The 21,658-nt window shown below is 61.7% G+C and overlaps 1 protein-coding gene across 3 annotated transcripts in view; it reads right to left on the minus strand.

The window, feature by feature from the left end:
- Positions 1-21,658, minus strand: part of SEPT9 (septin 9) — a 139,976-nt gene that overhangs the window by 6,832 nt on the left and 111,486 nt on the right. For all 3 annotated transcript variants that reach the window (XM_025047177.1, XM_025047178.1, XM_025047179.1), the window contains 2 exons: positions 2,334-2,525; positions 1-88 (listed from right to left, as the gene is read on the minus strand). The exon at positions 1-88 is cut by the window's left edge and continues 92 nt beyond it. In XM_025047177.1, the coding sequence (XP_024902945.1) occupies positions 1-88; positions 2,334-2,525 (280 nt within the window). The remainder of the gene's footprint in view (positions 89-2,333; positions 2,526-21,658) is intronic.

Raw genomic sequence — 21,658 nt, forward strand, 5'->3', positions numbered from 1 at the left:
TCCGAGGGGGGCTGCTGCACTGACTTCCGGCTGATTTTGGATTTGAAGAGGGTGTTGATCAAGGTGGACTTCCCCAAGCCGCTCTGCCCTGGGGAGGGAATGGGCCGTTTGCAGGGTCAGCAGAGCTCCAGGCCAAGGGCGGGGGGCATCTCACGGGCCCTGAGACTCAGCGATACCTGGACATCGCCCCCACCCAACACCCCTCAGTGGGGGGCGCTCAGTGGGGGAGGCTCCCACAGCACGTCACAGCAGAGCAGACCTGGACCCCTAGCCTTCCAACCACAGGGGTTGTCAAACCATCCCCCCAGTGGGCCGAGGGCCCCCGAGGAGCCAAGACAAGGAGTGGGGGGCAGGAAGAGCCCCGCACAGCCCCACTCAGCTGCCGAGCGTGCCGGGATCCAGCAGAGGCTCCAAGGAGAAACTCTGCAGCCCCCCGCAGAGGGAGGCCTTCAACTCCGCCACGGTCCAGCCACGGCCAGACCACCCACGCTGCAGGGTTCTGGCCCGCAGACCCGGCCAGGGACAGGGCTCCCAGCCTTCGGGGGCCACTTAGGTTGAAATGCTGGCACATTCAGCGTCCACAGCCTGCTGCAGCTCAGTGACTGCTGGGCTCGGCGAAAGGTCACTGGCAGGTGTCCACATCCACAGACCCTGCAGCTGACAGACGGGCCGACCAGCCAGGGAACACCCAGGGCCATGGTCCCTTGTGGCTCCCGGGCACCCTCTGAGCCTCAAACACTACCGGCCCCGCTGTGTGCCCAGACCTCACCTTACCGCAAGTCCCCTACTACTGCAGGAGGGGAGAGGACAGCGGGGTGCAGCGGGGGAGGGGGCCCGGACCCAGCTGTGACCAGAAGGTCCCTCCTGCTCTGAAGGGTCCCGGATCTGGCTCCGCCTCGCGGCTGCCAACCCACAGCTCACACTGTACTCCCTGCGTGGCAGTTCACCCTCACGACCCGGCGCCCTCGTCACCCCCTTGCCAGACGGGGAAACTGAGGCACCGCGCCCACGATGGGGATTAGGCCCCAGCCATGACCTTCCTCGTCGGGGTTAACAGTGGGAATGCCACAGACACCTGCGAGGTGCCTACTGTGTGCCAGGCGCACCTCAGCGCTGCACACAGCGCTCACGCGGGTGCGGACTCCGCACACCTGGCTTGCCCGCCCCTGCCCTGAGCGCCATGCTAACTGGCACGTCTCCAGACGTCAAGTTCTACTGATTTCCCAACCTCGACAACCTTGCACGGAAAAGCGTGGGCTCCCGGGAGGCGGGAGCCTGTGTCCGGGATCCCCGGCCCTCCCGCTCCATCCGCACTCTGCCCGCCCGTGTCCTGGCCAGGCTCAGGCCAGGCGCTACGTCAAACGTTCCAGCCACAACCCCTGAGCTCTGGGAGATGCCGCCAGGATGTTTTAAAGTTCACCTGTCACCACGATTATCTTTATCGCCAGCCCTGCCACCACTGCAACTCCTCGGGCACCCACGACCCCGTCAGGGCCGAACACGTCGCCCCGTCTGCCCTACGGGCCCTCGCGATTCGGACTGTCCCATTTTATGGACAGGGAAACCGAGGCTGAAAGAAGCCCTGGAGAAGTCGGCACGAGCATCATGCAGCTTAGAGAAGGCAAAGCTGGGGTTCCGCCCTGGGCCTGTGGACCCCCCCACGGGCGCCCATCCACCCCACCCGAATCTCCGCGGTGGGGACTCTGCTGCGGGAGGCGGGGGAGAGGGACAGGGTGCCCGTTCTCTGCCCTGCGAGCCGTGACCTTGTCATACCCTCTCTGGCTCTGCTGCACCTGTAAAGCGGGCGGCCTCATCACAGGGTCACTGTGGGGGCCGAATGGGACCTGAGGGCTTCCGGGACAAGAGGCGGCTGCCCCTGCCCGGCCCCAGCCCTGTCTAAGAGGGCTGGTCGGCGACCTCCCCTGGTGACCATCCCACTCTCCCGGGCCACCAGGAAGCCCCCAGCCAGACCTGCTGGGGGTGGGGGTTGGCCCCGTGTAGGACCAGAAGGCCAAGGCCAAGGCCAGAGATGGGGACGCTTTGACAGGAGCTAAGAGCGGAAGGCGGAGGCCACTGGTCAGAGCCACGGTTTACCGGACACCTGCCTCGGTGCTGCCCCTCCCCGGCTGTCGGGGGCTCCGCAGGAAGGGGCAGAGCTGGCCAGAGCTGGCCAGAGCTGGGACCCTCCGGGCAGGACCTGGTGCACATGCAGTACGACCCACGACCATCCTGTCGCCCCCACTCCACAGACGAGAAGACCGAGCCCAGGGCCCGAGCGTCTGGTCCCCAGCCCCGCCATCCCCGCCGGCCCCGGCGTGGGCAGTGGGACTCACCGACCACCATGATGTTGAACTCGAAGCCCTGCTTCATGGCCTTCCTGCGCATCTGCTCCAGGATGGAGTCGATCCCCACATAGCCGAAGTCCGCAGGGGCCTTCTCGGTCCGCGGCCCGGGCGCCTGCTTGAGCCCAGCGTCTCTGGGGGTGTCGGCCATGTCACCCACGCAGCCGGGAGCGGCCTCGGTGGCTGAGGAGGGAAGGACAGGGGCGTCACACGGAGGCCGCACACGGGCATCGCAGGCAGCCACACACTCAGGCGGCTCTGACCATCGTCCCCCATCTCTCAGACAAGGACACGAAGCCTGGCTGCCCAGGAGACCCCTGAAGAACGCCCGAGCTGAAGCCTCTTGCCACAGTGCCGTACAAAAGGGACTGACTGTCCAGCAGTCGTCAGCTCAGCCCGCAAAGCCCCGCCCCAGGCTCTCAGACCTGTCTCCTTCTGAATGTCCCTCTCCACCAGCCTGCCCCCTCCGTGGGTCCCGGGCAGGGCTGACCCCTGAAGCCCCCGGTCCTCACCACCTGAGCTTCGCCCTGCCTGGGTATCCCCGGCCCTCTCCTTCACCTGCCTCAAGACGCCCCAACACCTGCTGCAGCCCGAAGGCCTCGAGGACCCTCGGGGTCAAGTAGCCTGGGCCGGGACAAAGGAGGGACAGCCTCGCGAAGAAAAAGGGACGGCACTTGTCATGTACTGCCGCCCCTGGGTGAGGCGTCTTCAATCCTAGGTGCCCGGTGGGCTCTTTGGTGGCAGGCGAGCCTGGGTGCAGAGTCACGCTCCTCGTGGCCCTGTGGGCAGCTGCCTGGGGCACCGCCCTGCCCCCGACCCAGACTGGATCCAGACACCCTGCCACTTCTGACTGCCCGGCACCCGCGTGCCCCACGCCCACAGGCCAGGACGAGATTCGGCTTTCAGGTCTGCAGATGGGCAGGCAGGTGGGGCCAAGCGTCTCAGAATAACTCGAGCTTCTGTGGTCTGCAAGTTGAAACCTTCCTCCTCTGTACAGACTCCGCCCTGGCTGCCCTCAAGCTCACACGCCCGGGTCAGAGGCTGGCGGGGCGTGGGGGTACAGACATGCCCAGAAGGTGCCTACTGGGGACCTGAGGTGTCCCTGTCCACCCAGGCTGGTCAGGCTACGCAGACAGTGTGGGTCCCCCCCAGGGTCTGCGAGTGCACCCCCAGATACCACCCTTTTCCTTTGCCACCTTCCCAGCGGGTCTACACTCCCTTGCCCCCTGCACCCCGAGAACTCTCAGCCCCATCCTACCTCCGAGGGGGATCACGGGTCTCCCCTGCTGCACCCTGTGTGGTGACCACACAGCAGGTCCCGATGCCTGCCCAGCCCAGAGAGGAGGAGCCGGCTGGTTCCCTGGGCATCAGCCCTGGCACCCCAGTGCCAGGTGGGCCAGCAGCTGCCCCAAACACCCTCCCAACCACCCACTCTGCCCCTGCCCCAAGAAGCCCAGGACATGGGATGCCGGGCCAGACGGTCACTGCCTTTAAACTGCGCTTCTACTTCCTGGGGGAATAACCGGCCCCCCTCCCGCCCCGGAGGGGGGGGGCGCTGCGGCTCAGCAGCTGCCTCCGAGCTGCCTGCTGCCCTATATCACATCCTGTTTCACTGGAGCATCCCGGCCAGCTCGGCTCGGGCGCCGCCACCCTTCCCCGCCTTGCCCAGGCCTGCGTGGAGCTGGAGTGGGAGAGGGGACGGTGACTGCCTGACACACTCGAGAAATCGGGGTGTGGGCGGCTTATCCTCACGAGTCACTCACTCACTTCCGTTTCACAAGAATTCCTACTTCAGAGACTTGAGGGAACGAGAAAATACTATAATGCACATAAACATGCCAGGGGTCCCACAGGTCCTTCCTAACAGCAGGCGGACACAGGAGGCCGAGGGCCACGCCGCCCAGCCCCCACCCCCGGCCAGGGGGAGACCGTTTTAACCATGCTGGGGACCCAAGGGTTGAAGCCCGCCAGCCACCACTCCCGGCCTCCTCCCTCTTCAGAAATACTCTCCCTGGGCCCCCAGCATCTTTAAACAAACAAAGACGAGAGCTGCATCTGGGCCCACGTGTGGCTTTGGGGCTGCTTCCTGGAGACAGACACAGGGCCTTGTCTGACGGAGCAGCAGTTTAGCCCGGCCCCACGTGACTGAAAATTGCTTCCATCTGTCTGCGGGCCTGGGAGCCATTCTCTACCCCACCCCCACATCTCCCTCCACCCCTCGCCCCGCCCCGGCGTACCCAGGGAGGGACGCTGAAACCCCCTCGCTTCCCTGCACGGGCCCTGGGAGTAGCGGCTCCATCCAGCTGGCCCCCTCTGCAGCCACTGACATCCACTACAGCAAACATCCTGCCCACCAGGGCCCTGCTCCAGGAATAATAATAAAAACACGGCCAGCCCCGGCCTTTCCCCAGACTGAGGTGACGGCCGGGTCCTGCTCCCCTCCTTTGCAGGGAACGGAGTCCTCGTAGGCAACCTCTCCAATGGCCCATGGCTGCAGGCAGAGACACAGAGACCCTCAGTCCACCGGGCTAGGACAAGCTTCGGGGTCTGCCATCAGGGCGCCCGCATGAGGAACAGGGGGCTCGGCACCCGGACACACTTCCTGTGAACCCTTGTTTCCACAGAAGCCACCAGCGCCTGGCCACGGCCACACCAGCTGCTCCAGCCAGAAGGGACGGTAGAGGACATCCACTGTTCACCGTCCAGTACAGTAGCCACACGTGACTTTTAAAAACCGTGGTAAAATACACATCGCATGAAACCGACCGTTTTCACCATTTTGAAGCGTGCGGTCCGGTGGCACGAAGCCCGTGCACGTTGCTGTGCAGGTGTCACCACCACCCATCCCCGGAACTCCTTCGTCTTGCCCGCCCACGAATGCCGGGGGGCTGCTTCCACGTTTCGGCTCGTGTGATAAACGCTGCATGGAGCTGGGTGAGCGGAAGCCTCCTGCGGGCCCCGCGTTCTTCTGGGTAGAGACCCAGAGGTGAAACTGCTGGGTCGCACGGTCTCAGCACTTTTTAACTTCGAGGACCGGCCAAGGGTTTTCTCGTGTGACTTCTGCGCACTCAAGTGCAGCTGGTCCCACTGAGGAAATGAACTTTCTGTTTTATTTCATTTTAATTACATTTCAATTTAAATAGCTCCACGTGGCGACTGGCGACTGAACTGGACACCAGAGTCCCCGGCTGACCTCCTCCTTTTACGAAGGGGGGACTCGAGGTCCCCAGAGCGATTTTCTTTTTTTTTCTGACATGCCATTAGAAACCGTCGTTGAATTCTGTCAACCCTGAATGTCACATTCACTTCTGTGACATTGGATTAATATCTGTGTCCCTTCCACAGGCTGTGAGCTCCACCGAGAAAAGCAATGACCTGTGTGGATCCCCCAAAGGACCTCCAGGGCCCCACAGGGCGGGGACACTCAATTAAGACTCGTGGGATGAATGGGGACCTGGGAGTATCCCCTTGGGGGTGGCAGAGACGCAGCTGGCCCACGGTCCCTCCACAACCCCGGCCACAGCTGCCTCCTCCCTGACCTGTGTCCAATCCGCCTGCCCCACTGACCCCGCCTGGGCTGCAGCCTCACTCTGTCCCATGGTGCTGTCACCTGATCTTATGCTTCATACCCAAACTTCATCATATGCTATTAATAGAAAAAGGAAGTTCTTGACAGAAAAATAAGGTTTCACAGTTATGTCCATGATGGCTACGCTGTGTTAACACACAGAGCAACACACAGAGAGCCAGGAGAGGCCGTTTTTAAGTGGAAACCGATGCTCAGGAAAGGGACCTGGGGAGCACCTGCCGGGCCCCTCCCTCCGCTGTGCCAGGATAGCTCTGGGGGCCGGGCCCCTGTGGCAGCCTCACCCCTGCTCCCCAGGCTCCAAGACCTGAGGTGACATCGCTGCCTGTCACCCCGCCACCCTCCTACATGGAAAGACAGCCCAGGTGACCACCCAGGCTGGGGTGACCTTACACACCAGCTTATGCCTTCTTTCCAAATTGTTCTCTTTATTATGATTATGTATGTGTGTACGCATGTGTACACACACACACACGAGATAAAATTTTGACCTTCTTAACCACATTTAAGTGTCCGATTCGGTGTGACCACCGACCCCCAGGCTGTGGCACAAAGAAGCTACTCAAGAAACATCGAAAACAGCCACCAGCAGATGAACAGATCCACAGAATGCAATGTATCTGCATGATGGAACGGGACTCGGCCACCGAAGCAGTGATGTCCTGACACAGGGACGATATGGATGGACCTTGAAAACATCACGTGAGGTGGAAGAGGCCAAACGCGAAAGACCACACACTACGCGACACCATTTAAACGAAACGTCCAGAAAAGGCAAAGGCATAAGACGCAAGGCAGGTCAGTGGCCGCCGGGGGCGGGCGAGGGGAAGTGGCTGCGTAGTGCGTATGGGCTTCCTTTGGGGGTGATGCTCGTGCAACACTGTGAATCGAGGGCGCTGAATTAACGGTATACCGTCTGAGTGAGTGAGTTGCAAGGGACGGAATTACGGCTCAATAAGCTGTTACAGTAACAAACGGAAGGAGACACAGCTGAAAACCACCCACCAATGCCCATCAGAGCCATGAGCACGAGGTCGCCCGAGGCCCAGACGCCACCCTCGGGCCGGAGGCTCCTGTGCGCTAACGCTGCCAGACAGCGCCCCACGTAAGCAGCCCTGTTGTCTCCCAGCAAGGGTGGCTCTGGGGTGGCAGACCAGCCAGACAATGTCTGTATTTTGAGCCCTGGCCATTATGGGGGCTGCCTGCCCCTCCTTCCCCACAGACGCCTGCTGGGCCAGCCTTATACCAGGATTTAGGGTGGGGGTGCGGGGTCGGGGGGATCCCCAAGCAGCTAGGGAGAGGAAGGGGCAGAGTTCCACCCAAAGCCAGTCTTCTGAGTGCCTGTACAGCGCTGTGATTCACAGCCCTGAGCCAGCACCATCTGAGGATGTCTGCACCAAGTGACAAATTCCCCTCCGCTCCTGGGCCTGCCAAGGATGACAGGATAGGAAAGCCCTCCGCGGCTCTCTGGGACCAGGGCGGCCATGGAGAGGGCTGGCACAGAGGCTGGCAAGGCCTGACTTGAAAACCCTCGTCCAGGCTCGCCCTCCTCTGCCCGCCCTATCTGTCGACATCCCAGACACATCCCTGGAAGTCCCAGCCTTGCAAACATCAGCCTCATCTGCCAAAGGCAGAGGTGGCTCTGTTGGGGCAATGGCCCCTGGGCTGCTGCTGGACTCTGCTCTAAGGTAGGGAGGGGCGGCCAGGTGACACTGTATCACAGCCAGGCCCACGCCCCCAGGACAAAACTCTTGGGGTGAAAACAATGCCATGCCCCCATCTCACCCCAATCCTCCCCCACGCCCAGCTCTTAAAGCCTGGGGACACCAATGCCACTGTGTGCTGTCCACACAAGCCTTGCTCAATCACCGCCCACAGTGGCCAAGCACAAAGCAAGGCCAACCTGCCCAAGGACGCTTGCAAGGCCACCTGACAGGCCCACACTGGGAGCCAGGCACCAAGCAGATCTAGGAGAATCCACTCGGTGGACAGATGGTGGGGCTCCAGAGCCCCCGATGAGAGGTGCATTCCTCCAGCCCTGTGGCCATCCCAGCAGCCTCTCTCCTGGAGGAGATGCGTCTCCGCCTGGCCTCGGCGAGGGCTTCCTCACTCAGGCGGTTCCAGCAGCCACACAGTCTGACCTCACGCGGGAATGCACACAGGAGCGGGGCCCAGGCCGCCCCACAGTCCATCATCTGGGACCGCGGGGAGGGGTGCCCTGCAGGCTGCAGGGACATCTGCAGACCCCGCCAGCGTGTCTGAGCCATGGCCAGGACGTGGGGTCCCACAGACAGCTGACGCTCCCTGTCCCCTGAAAATGGGTTTCTTAAAGGTGGGCGGGTCCCTGACGCAGGTAGTACTGGGGGACAGTGACCAGAGCTGCTCCTCTCCGTCCTCTCCTGCCTCCCCGGGTGTCTGTGCAGCCCAGCAGGCCCCGGCCTGCCCTCCTGCCCTCTGCTGCGCCTGCACCCCACCTCTGAGCCGTCTCTGCAAGGACAACTGCGGAGTGGTGTCTGCAGTTTCCTTTACCACCTGCCCCCCGCCCCGCACCCCGCCCAGCAGGCTTCCCGAAGCCACACACGTCCCCCATCACGCTCCCTCCTTACTGCCTGGTGTGAAGCTGCGCCCGGCACATGGCAAGTCCACGACCAAATGTTCGTTGAATGAATGCGCGATCACATGAACGGTGCCGACCTCGTGTTTACCGGGGGCTCGCCATGTGCCAGGTGCGATTCCAAACGCCGCACACGCACCAACTCACCGAACACCCCGGAACCCGAAGTCGGCTACTGCTACTCTCCCTGTTTCACAGATGGGGAGACTGAGGCCCACACTGCTTTGGTCACGGAGCTGGTGAGAGGCAGTCAGGCCCGGCCAGCTGGAAAGGGAGCTGCCTCGGGGGGCCCAGGCCTGTCAAGGGCCTTTAGCATTTTTATCTCCATAATCCCTGAGAAAAGGTGGCTGAAGACCAAGCCGGTGGCCAAGTGCTTCCATACCAGCTACCAGGCTCAGGGTGGGGTCCCAGATTCCAGGGGCTCCTCTCGGGGTTGCCCACAGTTCTCCAGGGACACTGGTGCTGATGCAGGCAGAGCCCGGCCTACCAGCGGCCCAGCCAACCTACTGCCCCAGCCAAAGCTCCGGGATGGGCCGCGGCAGGGCAGGCGTCAGCGTGCCCATCCTCACCCCGAAACCCCACCGCTGGCAGGCCGTCTGGTTGAGCTGACCAAATGCACAGGGCCCTCAAATGTGAGTCCCCACTTCTGGGCTGGGCAGAGGGAGGAGCTCTTATTAACCGACTCAGGAAATGCAGGTGAAGGAAAGAGACCGGGAAAGCACTGGGGCTGGAAACCAGACGCACACACGGCGGGGGGAACACACAGCGGGGACACCAGGCAAGGAGAACCGCCCTGGAAAAGCTATTAGCAATGATGGCAGAAAAAGATCCCGGGGCCCCAGTGGACCAGGACCACAATATCGACTTATTCATTAACAAATATTTATTGAGCACATACTACATGGTAAGAGAGAGAGAGAGAGAGAGAGAGAGAGAGAGAGAGAGAGAAGACACGGCAGAGTTGAGATCAGTGGAGATGAGACCAGTGGTGCACATAGGCACACAAAGTTCATTTATTCAAGTCCTTACCACCCAAAACTTCCAGAAAGTTCTCAGTAGTCCCTTCCATGCAAAGAACCCAGTCTGGTACAACAGTTCAGGATTTTTGTGTGTGTGTGTGTGTGTGTGTGTTTTATCAGAAATTAAATCTTTTAGAAGCTGCTGAAAGGTAAGGACTCCTTCCCTTAAAAAAATACGCAGGAAGGAAGACCCCACAAATAAATTTGGACAATTTTGCGGGGGGAGGGGTCATCAAAGAAGCCCTAGGTCTGTAGATCTCAATTTAAAAAAATAACTAGGGTCTAATAGGAGCTTAGAAGTTCAGGGTTCCGTGGCCAGAGAAGGGTGAGAAAAAGTTTTAAAATCATCAAAGGTGGGAACTGCCTCTGAGCAGCCAAGGGAGGTGGGTGAACAGGGCTGTGGCTGTGGGTGGCTGTAGACAGCTGGTCTCTGGCCCCAGCACGGGCTGTGCCCAGCCCCCCGGGGCGGGGGAGGGGCAGGCACTGTCCCCGGGGCTTTGAACATTTGAACACAGGATCTCCCCGCCCCCCGCCCCCTCCCCATGTTCCTGTTACCCTACCAGAGCCACTACAAACTCCCCATAAATGTCACTGGAGAACTTCCTGTTTCCGGCTAAAAATGGAACCGCTGAATATAAAAGGCTGAAGTTTGCAAAATTCGTGCAGGCGGGATGAGGGACGGAGTTCTCAAAGCACACAGGGCTCGTCTAATTCGATAAGTAATTCCAAATCGAGTTACACTTCACACTTTGTCAGGGCAGGAAGCCTCTCGTCAGAGCCAGGATGCCAGAAATCTGAGACTTCGCCCTCTGGCCTCAGACTCTGCTTAGAAATCCAGCACAAAACATGGGGCCTCTCGGGAGAGAAGCGAGATCTGCAGATGCAGAGGGCTGCGTTCCCCTCCCTCTCGGGGGGCGCTCCACCGTCCGGCCCTCGTCCAGACCCAAAAGCGAGTCGCAGTTTTACGGGTCTCTGTGCCAGGAGAGACGGGGCGGAAAGGCACAGATCGAGATCTCCCACGACCCCGAGTCCTTTGCAGGACGCGGACGAGGTCACAGCATCCTTCCCCGTCCGACGACGCCTTCATTCATCCAGAGGCCTGAGGCGCCCCGAAGTCGGAGGCACCCCTTTTATTGCCTGCCCAGGCTCCTGCGGCCTTTCTCTCCCTAAACCCTTGAAAGCAAGCCTCTCCTCCACGGGCAGGGAAGGAATGTCAAGCAGGCCTGGCTTCCGCCAGCACGGTTTCTGTTGGCCCCCCCTCGGGAAGGTCAGATTTGGACCCTGTCCCGCTCCCCCCGCCCCTGGAAGGGGTCCCTCTTCTGTTCCTTCTCTTGCAGCCCGCCTCCTCCTCCCGCAGCCCAGTCCTTCGCAGGCTCAGGGCCTGAGACATCAACCTCCCAGCGCAGCGGGCTCGGACCTGCAAGCGCCCCCATCCACCCAGCAGAATTCACAGCCAGCGAAGGCCAGGGCAAGCCCTCCACTTCCTGTGTCGGGGGGTGGGGGCACTGACTTGTGCATTTCGTGTTTCCTACAGCCCGCTTGCCTCGGGGATCAGCCCCCCCACCCCCGAGGGCTCCTCCCACCCCGGGGACCCTTCTGACGGACGGGCCCCTACCCCAAAGCAAACCCAGAACCTAGCGTGGGCCAGGCCGCCCACTGCACTCCAAGTGGCCAGCCAACCACAGAGATCCCGTTAGTTCTTGGCAAATGTTCGCGAAGTTAAAATGAGAAAGAGAACATCCTCCCCCACGGAGGGGTGGAGACCGGCCATTTGTCACAGGGTGGAATTTCTTTTTATCAGGGATGTCCCCCCTGGGGGGGGTGGGCCGCCTGCCCGCCCCCAGCCCCCTCTCCTATCAGCAAGGCTGTCAGCAGACGCACACCAGAGCTCCGTGGGGAAATGGGGACACTGATGAAATCATCGGAAATGGCGAGGAGTAGACGGGGGTCTCCGGGGTGCAGTAGCGTGTCCCCCCCAGCCCCCCGCCAGCAGCGGAGGAGTAAGGAGCGTTAATGCAGAGATAGGCAGCAACTCCCTTCTCTCGTGCAGCTCGGCTCAGGCCCAGGTGACTCCAGAAAGGCAGAGTCAGAGCTGAAGGCAGGGCCGCCGGGCGAGGGGCGGAGGGCTGGCCGATGACCCCTGAAGCAGGGAGGGCGGCTCACAGCGCGGGGCCCTCGGGCCTGGGAAGGCCGAGGGGGCGGTGGGGAGGGGTCGGCGGCAGCACCATGTTGAACCGTGTCACACGCCCGTCGACAGCGCCAGCTCTGAGCTGAGACAGCCAGACTCATTTTCTCACCCCACTTCCAGGCCCTGCCACCGGTCCTTCCTGCTCGGGAGGGCAGGGAGGGGTCCAGAGTCAGCGGCTCCTGGGGGTGGCCTGGAGACCAGCGAGGCCCCTTCCATGGCCCCCTCAACGCCGACTTTGCAGGCAGCCCCCCTGGACTGTGCCCGCCAGCCCGCAGTCCTGCTCAGATCCTGCGCGTCTCGAAGACCCCACTGCTCACTCCCCAAGTCACCTGCAGTCCCTCCTCTCCCATGGGAGCCTACTGAGGATAAGCGTGTGAACCCTACAACACGCCCTGAGACACTGGCAAGTGAAAGCACACAATCCCCGACTTCAAACACCTCTGAAGTGAGGGCGGGGATGAAGGGAGGAGGGAGGGAGGGAGAGACGGACGGATGGAGAGGTGGCCTATCCAAGAAGTCTCAGAAACATACACCCCGCTAGCCCAGGCTGTCCGCAGGGAAAAGCAGTGTTTGTGGATAGAACACAGGGCCACCCTGAGCCCTGTGCCAGATGGGACACCGGGGAGAAGCTCCCAGTGTTACTGTAGCACGAAGTTTGGGTGCTCCTCTGGACTTGGGGTTCTGAGTAGACAGAGTGCTGGTCCTCTAAAGAGCAAAGCGCATGGGGTCACCCCTCACCCCAAGTCCCAGGGAAGGAGCCCCCGACCACCCAGGCTTCCTTTCCTGAAGTGCTATCTGCTCTCAGTGTCTGTGCAGCCTCTGCCCCGGTCCCAGCCAGACGCTGTCCCCAGGGATCGCGCCCACCCCTGGGCGTTAAATGCCGACCTCCGTCCAGGTTCACGCACGGGTGCCAACCTGACAGTTCCCTTGAGTCCATCGTGACTCAGCAGATGCCCCAGCTGTGTCAGGCCACTGCCCGGTACTGGACAGCCACGGCTCCTGCCCTAGAGAGGTCTGGATGTCGCAAACTGAGCATGCCCTGTAGAACTCTGACCCTCCCCCTCCCCAACCCCCACTCGAGCAAAACGGCATCTCCACGATCCAGTTATGACAGCACCAAATCCAGGGGCCAGCCTTGGTCCCTTCCTTTCCATCACCCCAAATCCAATCGCCCACTCCAAAGCCCTATCAGTTCTAACCCAATGTATCTGCCCGCGGTCACTCCGCTTCCTGTCTCCATGGCCATCCGAGCCGTTGCCAGTAACTGCCCAACCTCCCAGTCCATCCTCCCTGCAGCACAGGGAAGGATGCAGAAAACTGAAATTGTCACATGGTTCCCCAGGTGGTTCCCACCTCCCCTGGGATAACAGAACCGTGAGGCCCCGGAATCCTGGGGCTGGGTCCGCCACCCTCAATCCTGGGGCTGGGTCCGCCACCCTCGCCGCGTGACCCCGAGCAAGTGATTTAACCTCTCCGGGCCTCGCTTTTCTCAGGGGTAAAATGGGATAATAAGATTTGCCTCCCGAGAGTGCTGAGGACCAAACGAGGTATTTGCAAAGCACACAGAAGAGTGTCTGGAGCAACTCGAACATCTGCTGATGAACCGCGGGCCCATCCCAGGCTCACCCCACGCCCACCCCACGCTCATCCCACGCTCATCCCACACCCATCTCACGCCCACCCCACGCTCATCCCACACCCATCTCACGCCCATCCCACGCTCACCTGCATGGGGTCTCTGTCCTTTCCCCACCTGGCCCTGGTCCCAGCTCAGAGTTGTGTGTTTCGGCCTCCTGTGCCGAACGCCCACCCGCCTCCCCCGTTAGGTGAGAGATCTCGGGGTCTTATTCTCCATTCACAAACCTCACACATCAAAGCGCCCGAAAGATGCTGTTGGTTGAAGGCAGAATGAATGAACGACGAGCTCATTGTCCCTTTCTCCAACCTCCTCTCTTCCCAGACTTCGTGGGGGTCCAGCCACTGCCCCCCAGTCCACCCAGGTGGCGCCCCCCTCGAGGGCTGCTGGCGTGCATCCTTTCCCACGCGCCTCCCCAGCCCGCGGACTGAGATGTCCAGTTTCCGGTTTCCGTCCTTCCGGAGACACAAAGCACAGAGGAGGAAGGATGGACGGACTTCCCGGGACAGCTCCTGCCCCTTTAGGAAATTTTGCTCAGGAAATGGCCTTTGGGGGACTGTGGGAGCCCACCCACCGGGAAACGGAGGTGGGTGGAGGATGGATGCCTGGGGGCCTGTGGCAGGGCCCCGATGCCGCCCCAGCTGGGACTCAGAACCCCGGAGGCTCTCCCAGGAGGTCGGCAGCTTTAAGGATGGGGCCGGAGGGCAGGGGGCTCCCGTCACTACACCCGGGCCCACCCCAGCTCTGTCAGGACCCTGAAAGCTCAGGCAAGCCACTGCCCAGGCTTCGGCTGGCCTGGCCCGTGCTACGGCCAGGAGTGGGACCCCTGTGTGTGGAGACCAGGTCACCGGCCACCAGGTGTCCCTGAAGGAAATGCCACTGAGAGCTAGTATCTGTCGCTCAGTCTCATAACCCAAGGATGGCTGTCCCTGGCGTCCACTCGTTTGCTGTCCAGCAGTTAAACGTAACCTATCGCCAGCCCAAACTTAGAGTGGTTTTGGGCGACCGGCAAAGAGAATTAATCGAGACACAACCAGGAACTCTAAAATGTGCAAGACCCAGTCAGTCCTGGCCCCCAGGGCTCGGCCAAGGGCCATGGGCGGAGGGAGCCTGTTCCCAGGGCTGGCCGCACAGCTCACTTTACACTTTACAAAGAGCTCAACTTCGCTTTATCGCCTCTAATCCTCATCTTCCCGTCCTTCCTGCGGTAATTAGCTGAGACTTTTGAAATCAGACCAAAGTAACAGAAACTACAGTAACAATGTGTTCTTTACACAAGCTGCTGCAACAGAGGTAAATTTGAGGATTGCACCAGTCCGCGGGGGTCTCCCACGCTTGCGGGGACCCGGCACGCCCTCCCCCGCCCACAGGCAGACCCAACCGCCCCTTGCACCCTCTATCCCCGGGGGGTGACCTACTGTGGGACCGGAAATGCCCGCAGTCTTCAACTCACCCCGCAGTCAGCACAGAACCTGGAAGCCCTTGAGGGTGGGAGCCTGTCCCCTCCCAGGTCCTTCTAGCTAACGGCTCCGGGAAGGAGGCACATTCATATGGTAATTTCTGCCTGCAAACCGGCAGAGGCCCCTCCAGCTGCCCAGCTGGAGGAGGAGGAGGAGGGAGGGGGCCTGGCCCGCCTGACCGCCTTCCCAGTGTGCTCATGGGCTGTGACACTCAGGAGTGGACACGGAGGCACAGCCCATGAGGCCAACCTCAGGCTGCTGGGAGAGCAGGCACCCAAATGTGGGGTGAGGGGTGGGGGGCGGCTTCGCTTTATGTACTTGTGTGTGGTTTAAAATGGCAATAGACAGGCATTGGTTTTACAGTTTAACTTTCATGTGCTGTGCACAGGACAGTCCAGAAACGCTGCGGCATGGTGCTCCCGCAGACCTCGGCCTCAAGAGACCAGTGGCCGCCCACACACCCTCCCTGGACCCCGGAGGCAGCCCCGAACGTCCCTCCTCCCAGGAAGGAGAGGGTGTCGTCTCTGCCCTACCACACACACAAGGCTGGTGGGGGATGGGAGGGGGCGCATTCCCTCAGATATAGAAGCCACTTCCCACACTCCCGGGCCTCTCCCTGGGCGGGGCGGGGGGGAGGGGAGGTTCCGGTCCGCCCAGCCCACCCACTTCCTCTCTCTCTCACCCTGCAACTGCTCACTGCTGATCGCTCCCTATCTCTGGAGAAAGGACATCCAAACCTTTCATTTCCCCTTTCTGCCTTTTTCTGGGCCCAGTGCAGACAAAGGGAACCAGAAGCCAGAGCCAGGGCCCAGCCTCAGCCCCAGGTGGCTGCCCTGCACCCCCACCCGGCCCCACCCCATCCAGGCACCGAGTCCTCAAGGGTTCATCGCATTCCACTGAGCGTGCCCTGGGCTCACCAGGACACAGAAGCACCCGGCAAACCACACAGACACAGATTCGAGACCCGCCAGAGTTTGAGATGGTCTCAGCCAGGGCTGCTGGTGAGCCAGCCGGGCGCTCCTAACCCGGCCAGCTCTCCCGAGACAGGAAAACAGACGTGAGCAACGGCCTGTACGCCAGTGTTCACGACCTCAGGACCCTCAACGGCCGAAAAGTGCAAACAGCTCACGTGGCCATCCACTGGAGAGTGGAGAAACCATGATGCCACCACAAAACGGACTACTTAGCCACGAAACAGAATAAAGTGTGGGCGTTAACTGTGGACGCACCTTGAAAACATTACACTCAGCGAGAGAAGGCCACTCATTATACAACTCCACTTCTGGAAAACACCCGAAACAGGCAAACTCAGGCAGAAGGGGATTAGTGGCTGCCGGGGCTGGGAGCGGGGATGCGGGCTGACTGCTGAGGGGTACGGGGTCTCTTTGGGGGGATGATACAAATGCTCTGGAATTAGCGGTGACGGTTGTATAACTTTATGAATATATTAAAAACCACTGGATTGCACATGTTAAACGAGGGCATTTTAGGGTATGTGAATTATGCCGATAAAGCTGGTATTAACAATGCGGGTGACCGGTGAGGCCTCACCTATGCACCAGAGTGGGGACTGGGTCCTGCTCGCCCGCGGCCACCCCCCAGCACGGATCCAGCTTCCAGCCCTCACATCCGTGCACCCCGACTCTGCAGCCCAGTGGGGGCAGGGCCGTCACACCACCAGCCCTGATCAGGACTCACCACTGACCTTAAAAAGGGGCCCTTGGTGCTTCGCGGTGGCACCCGTCACGTAGCAGGGGCGGGCAGGCCCCTGTCAGGTAGAGCCACGTGCCTCTGCCCGACAGGTGGGGCAGATGTGGTAACAGCAGGGTCTCGCCCCAGGGCACAAGGACGGGAGGGGAACTTAGGCTCCTCAGGGTGCGGGCCCAGCACTCCCTCCCGGTCCGGTCCGGGAACATCACCATCCCCTGTCTGGTACCTGGCAGCAGACACGGCCAGACCCAGGCCTGGCAGAAGGGTCAGGGGCGGGGTCTGGCCAGGGTCTCCAGTGCAGGCCAGAGGAGAACATCGCTGGGGCCAGCGGCCGCGGGGGGTGGCTGCCCGATGTCCAGGGCTCACCCTAAGTCCTCTCCCTCCCCCTGTCCCAAACCTGAGGACTCAGCCTGGAGGAGCCTTCATGAAAGTAAGAGAATTCGCGAAGACCCACTCTGACGGGAGCACGAGCCGCAGGGGACGGGGCCCTGGGCTGCTCGGGGTCGAACCACAGTCCAAGTGCCCCAGCTGTTAACGACTCTTTCCTCCCCCGGTGCTTTGGAGAGCCCTCTGGTGAGCTGGGGAGGGGCCTGGTGAAGAGCCAGCTCTTGCGGGGGGCACACACAGGGGGTTTCCCTCACCCCCGTCCTCCCAAACACCTGGACCTCCCATCCCTGATTCACGCGTCTCCCCAGCAACCCCATGAACTGGCAGCAGACAGGAGTTTCTACTGCTTAGCGATGGAGAAGCTGACGCGTACGTGGCGGGGGGCGGGGGGTGTGCTGTGTGTGTGGCAATGGTTCACCCCTCCACATCCCACCGCTGACCTGACCCTGGGATTCTCTCTGGGGAGATGGCGGTGCAAGGCCCCTGCAGACGGGCCAGCCTCTCAAGCACCGAGGGGTCTCAGTGCCTCCGTGTGTCCCCGCAGCACTGCTGGATGAACGCGCGAGACAGTGGGCAAGCCAGGTGGCTGCTGGCGCATGGACAGGGTCCAGGAGCCTCGGGGAGACGGGACCAGGCCGTCTAGTTCCACCGTGAGGCCTGGAGGAGGCCGGGGAGGCAGCGAAGACGACTGGGAAGGGACGGCTGAGGACTTCGCGTCGGAACTTCATGCCAGGCGAGCAGGAGGCAGGAAGCGGGCGTCTGCTGAGGGGGTGCGGTGCGAGCGGTTTGGGGAGCTGCCAGCTACCCTGGCCCGGGACCTGGAGGCACAGGCACACACCACCCGAGCCCCCTCTGCTGCCCCCACCAACTGGGCCCTGGGAGGCTCCCTCTTTGGCCCAACCCTCCCTTCCAGCCCCCCTCGAGTGCACCCCCACACCCACCGAGCTGCTTCTGCCCCTTCCCGCTCCATCTGCTGCCCCTACATCCAAGCCGGTCCCGTCCCGGATCTCAGGCCAGAGCCCAGGGCCCAGGGGTGCTTCTCCATACCCCAGGCTCTGAGCCATGGGCAACAGCAACACACTGGCAGAGCATGTGGTCTGCGAAGTGGCCTCTCGCTGCTGGGCCGGGCGCAGGTGAGCGAGGCCAAGAGGCAGGAATTCGTGGAGGAGGCGCGGTGCCACCTGCCCACCCCCGTGGCTCCCCCGCTACAGTCCAGTGATGCTCCCTCCTGACTCCACCTGCCACTCGCCTTCAGGGCCCACGACTGTCACATCCAGCAGTGGGCAGCTTTTCCTGTGTCTCAGCAGACAAGGAACAAAGACAGAGATTCTGCCCTCGCTGTCCAAGTGCCCCCCGCACCAGGGCAGGGGGCGGGGCCGCGGTCATCCGGTCCCGTCCCTTGCCCCAGGAAGAATGCACTCGAGTCACCGCAAAAGTGCTGCCCCTTGTCCTTGTCCCTTTTTCTTAAAAATGGCCCCGAGGAGAGCACTGTAGAGAGAGCAGGGTGAACAGCCACTCTCGGGAGGCGCTCGCGCCAGCCGTACGGAAATCGCGGGCTGTTTAGACGGCAGACAAAGAGCTGCGGTCACTCGGGGCTGACCGCGCATTCGAGCGCTGACTGAGCAGGCCGCTGGGACATCCCGGGCCCCGGACGCAGATCGATACAACACAACCCCTTCCCGAGTCCACAGTCTGCTGAGAGACAGACGTCAACGTCCCCTCCGCCAGCAGAGGAAATCGTATTGGCCACCCAGGGCGGAGGCCTGGTGACGGCCACCTGGAGCCAGGCCTGGGAGGTGAGAGAGAAGGATCTGGGAGGCAGGAGGCGGTGCTCCACGTCCTACTGGGGACAGCGGCAAGGACACTCTGCCAACGACTACTGAGATGACCGGATACTGGGCATCGGTACCTGGCACTCACGGCAGGGCAGGGGCCCGCGGGCCCTGGGGGGCACAGACCCCAGAAAGGGATGCGCTGCATGCCAGGCGGGTTCATGAAACAGAGCAGGGGTACCCAGTGGCCGTGAACCTCCTTCCCAAGGGCCATGTGGGGGTCAGTATCAGTGACAACCCCAACCTGGAGCTGCGATTCCAGGTGCAGCTTTGGGGGCTCAGGAGCTGACATCTCACAGAGGGGGTTCCCTCCCCCCAGCTTCAGAAGAGTGACAAGAGATGTTGGGGTGCTTCTGCCATGATCCAGCTACTGAACCCCAATTGGAGCAATTAAAAATCGCCTTTAGGCAGGAACGGGAGGCCAGAGAGGCTGCATTTGTCCCTCAGGGCCTGTGTGCTAAGCTGCCCGCCCTCCAAACCAAGGCCCAGCCCCTCCCCCAGGAAACCAGCCGAGGTGATCATTAGCTCTGCTCTGGAGGTGGGACTGGGAGCTGACATGGGCAGGTGGCAGCTTAGCCCTGCAGGTCGGGCTAAGAACTGCCAGCTCCCCGCCTCCAAGTGAAGATTAAGCCCTCTCTCGCCTGCCCCTCAGGGCCTGGTCTGAGGGTGGTTGGGGTGTGGAGGGGCGTTAAAGAGAAAGAGATGAACCCCACCCACCCACACCCTAAGGAGGAGCCGAAGTGGAGAGAAGTGCCCCCCATCGCTGTGCCAGCCCCAGATCAAGGCCCCCGATGGCCCCTGGGAGGTGGGCAGGTGGACCTGCTGGGACAAGCATCCCTCCCAAGCCTGTCATGGGACCTGAGCCTTCCCCGGTTCTGGCCGCTCCTCGAGGCTCACCCGTGGAGCTGCCCGTGCACGGCCGCCATCCCCAGCAGCGTTCTCGGGAAGGCGTCCAAGGCTGCCCTGGGCTCCCAAGAACAGGTCCCCACCTGTCCCCACCTGTCCGAGGATCCAGGCTGGCGCTCACGGAACAACTCAAAGCTTGGTGCTGGAAGGCAGAAGTCTGGGAACGGAGTCCCGCCCAGCCAAGGGCTATGATTTTTGCTGCAAGCATCTTGCCCAAGACCCCTGCTGTGGGGAGGCCGGGACCCCAGGGTCATCGGCCCTGGCCATAGCCAACCCCCCATTTCTGAAGCTCAGGGGCATCTATGGTGCCTACGCCAAGGTTTGGGGTGGGCGGGAGCAACCGGGTGTGGAAGGCTGACCGCCACTGCCAACGACCCCAGCCAGGGACCCCAGCCAGGGACACGGTGTGGACGGCAAGCACACATGCCCCCCACACACTAAAATGAAAGTCATTCTTCCCACACGGGGGGCCAGCGAGAGAGGGAGGGAACGGAGAAGATTCTCGTGGTATGGGGAAGCCAGCCCAAGATCTGAACACCGGACGTGGTGTCAGATAACAGAAGCTCGGCCGTGGCCACCAGCTTCCTAAAGAAGCCTTGGGACCTCTGACGCCACAGGCAGCTGGGCTGGGCTGCAGGCTGGTAGGGGGCTCGCTTAAGGACGGGGTCTCCCCCTTCTGCTGAATGCCTCTCAGCCCCTGCAAAGCTCCCTGGCAGACCAGCTCAGGCCTGCAGCGACGCAAGAGGAAGTGGGGAGGGGGTGGGGCGGAGGGGTAAGTTGGCCCAGAGACTCTGGTTGCCCAAGGGGTACCGGGCTTCTGGGGTGAAAGCCCTGCGAACCCCAACCTCAAGGCCCAGGGCGGTGGGCTGGCACTCGGAACGAACCCACAGGCTCTAAAGGGCCATCTCTGGTTTGGGTGGGTGGGCCCACGACAGCACTGGTTCTGGTCCGGCTTGTGACTGCCCCCTCCCAGCAGAACAGGGCCCTGTCACCTCCATCTCACAATGCCCTGTGCCCCGAGGCACAGTGGGTCCTCCCTCCCAACATGCCACTTCACCTGGCCACCCTCCCCGTCACAGTGCCAGCCCCGAGGAGCAGAGACAGGCGGAAATACAAACGCAGACCCGTAGATGCAACGGTGTTGCGGGAGCCACAACGCGGAAAGGCGCCCGGGAGAAGGGGCAGGTGACGCGGTCAGTGACAACACAGGTCCCCCCCGGGACGGTCAGTGACAACACAGGTCCCCCCGCCAGGCGGGCTTAAAAGAGATCAAAGAAGAAGCCTCCTTCCCCCGCCCAATCTTAACTCAGAAGAGACTCAAGGGGAGAGAAGTAAGCGAGGCCCCGGGCGGACACTGCCTCTGCCAAACGGTTAAACAAACCCCTTCCTATTTCCTGGGCTGCCACGGGGAGCCAGCCAAAGAGAAATGACGTTTATTTCAACACCAGTGGAGGCCCCTCGAACTTTGAGGCAAAGCAACAATGAATGAAGGGGGTGACCCACGCGATTAAAAGGGGAGTAAGGGGACGGGGCTTTTATACTCCTCCCCCAGCACGTTTTTCCGAGCGGGATCCGAGCTGCGTTCCAACCAGGGCACTGTCCCCACGGCCAGAAACCCGTGGCCACTGCCAGGCGGCACATTTTTTTCTCCAGGAAAGGAATTTCAAACTTCTCTTTGGTGAGCAGAGATGCTCCCCCAAACCTCTGACAAAAAAATAAAACAAAACCCCAGCACATTTCACAGCAGGGAAGGTGGGGGGGAGGATGAGGCCAGTAGCCTGGAATCTGAGTCAATCCCCAGAGGACAGCTGGGACAAAGTTTCAGAGCAGATGGCATTGCCTCTGAGCACCTCGGCTTTGGAGCACGGGGTGACATCCGGTGCTGGCTGTGCGATTTGAGTCTGGGGGCTCTCGCAACATCTCAGCTCGGCCAGCATACCCCGGAGCACGTGCACTCCAGCCCCCTACCCGCCCACCC

Source organism: Pteropus alecto, unplaced genomic scaffold, assembly GCF_000325575.1.
Source record: "Pteropus alecto unplaced genomic scaffold, ASM32557v1 scaffold134, whole genome shotgun sequence".
In the NCBI taxonomy this organism is placed as follows: domain Eukaryota; kingdom Metazoa; phylum Chordata; class Mammalia; order Chiroptera; family Pteropodidae; genus Pteropus; species Pteropus alecto.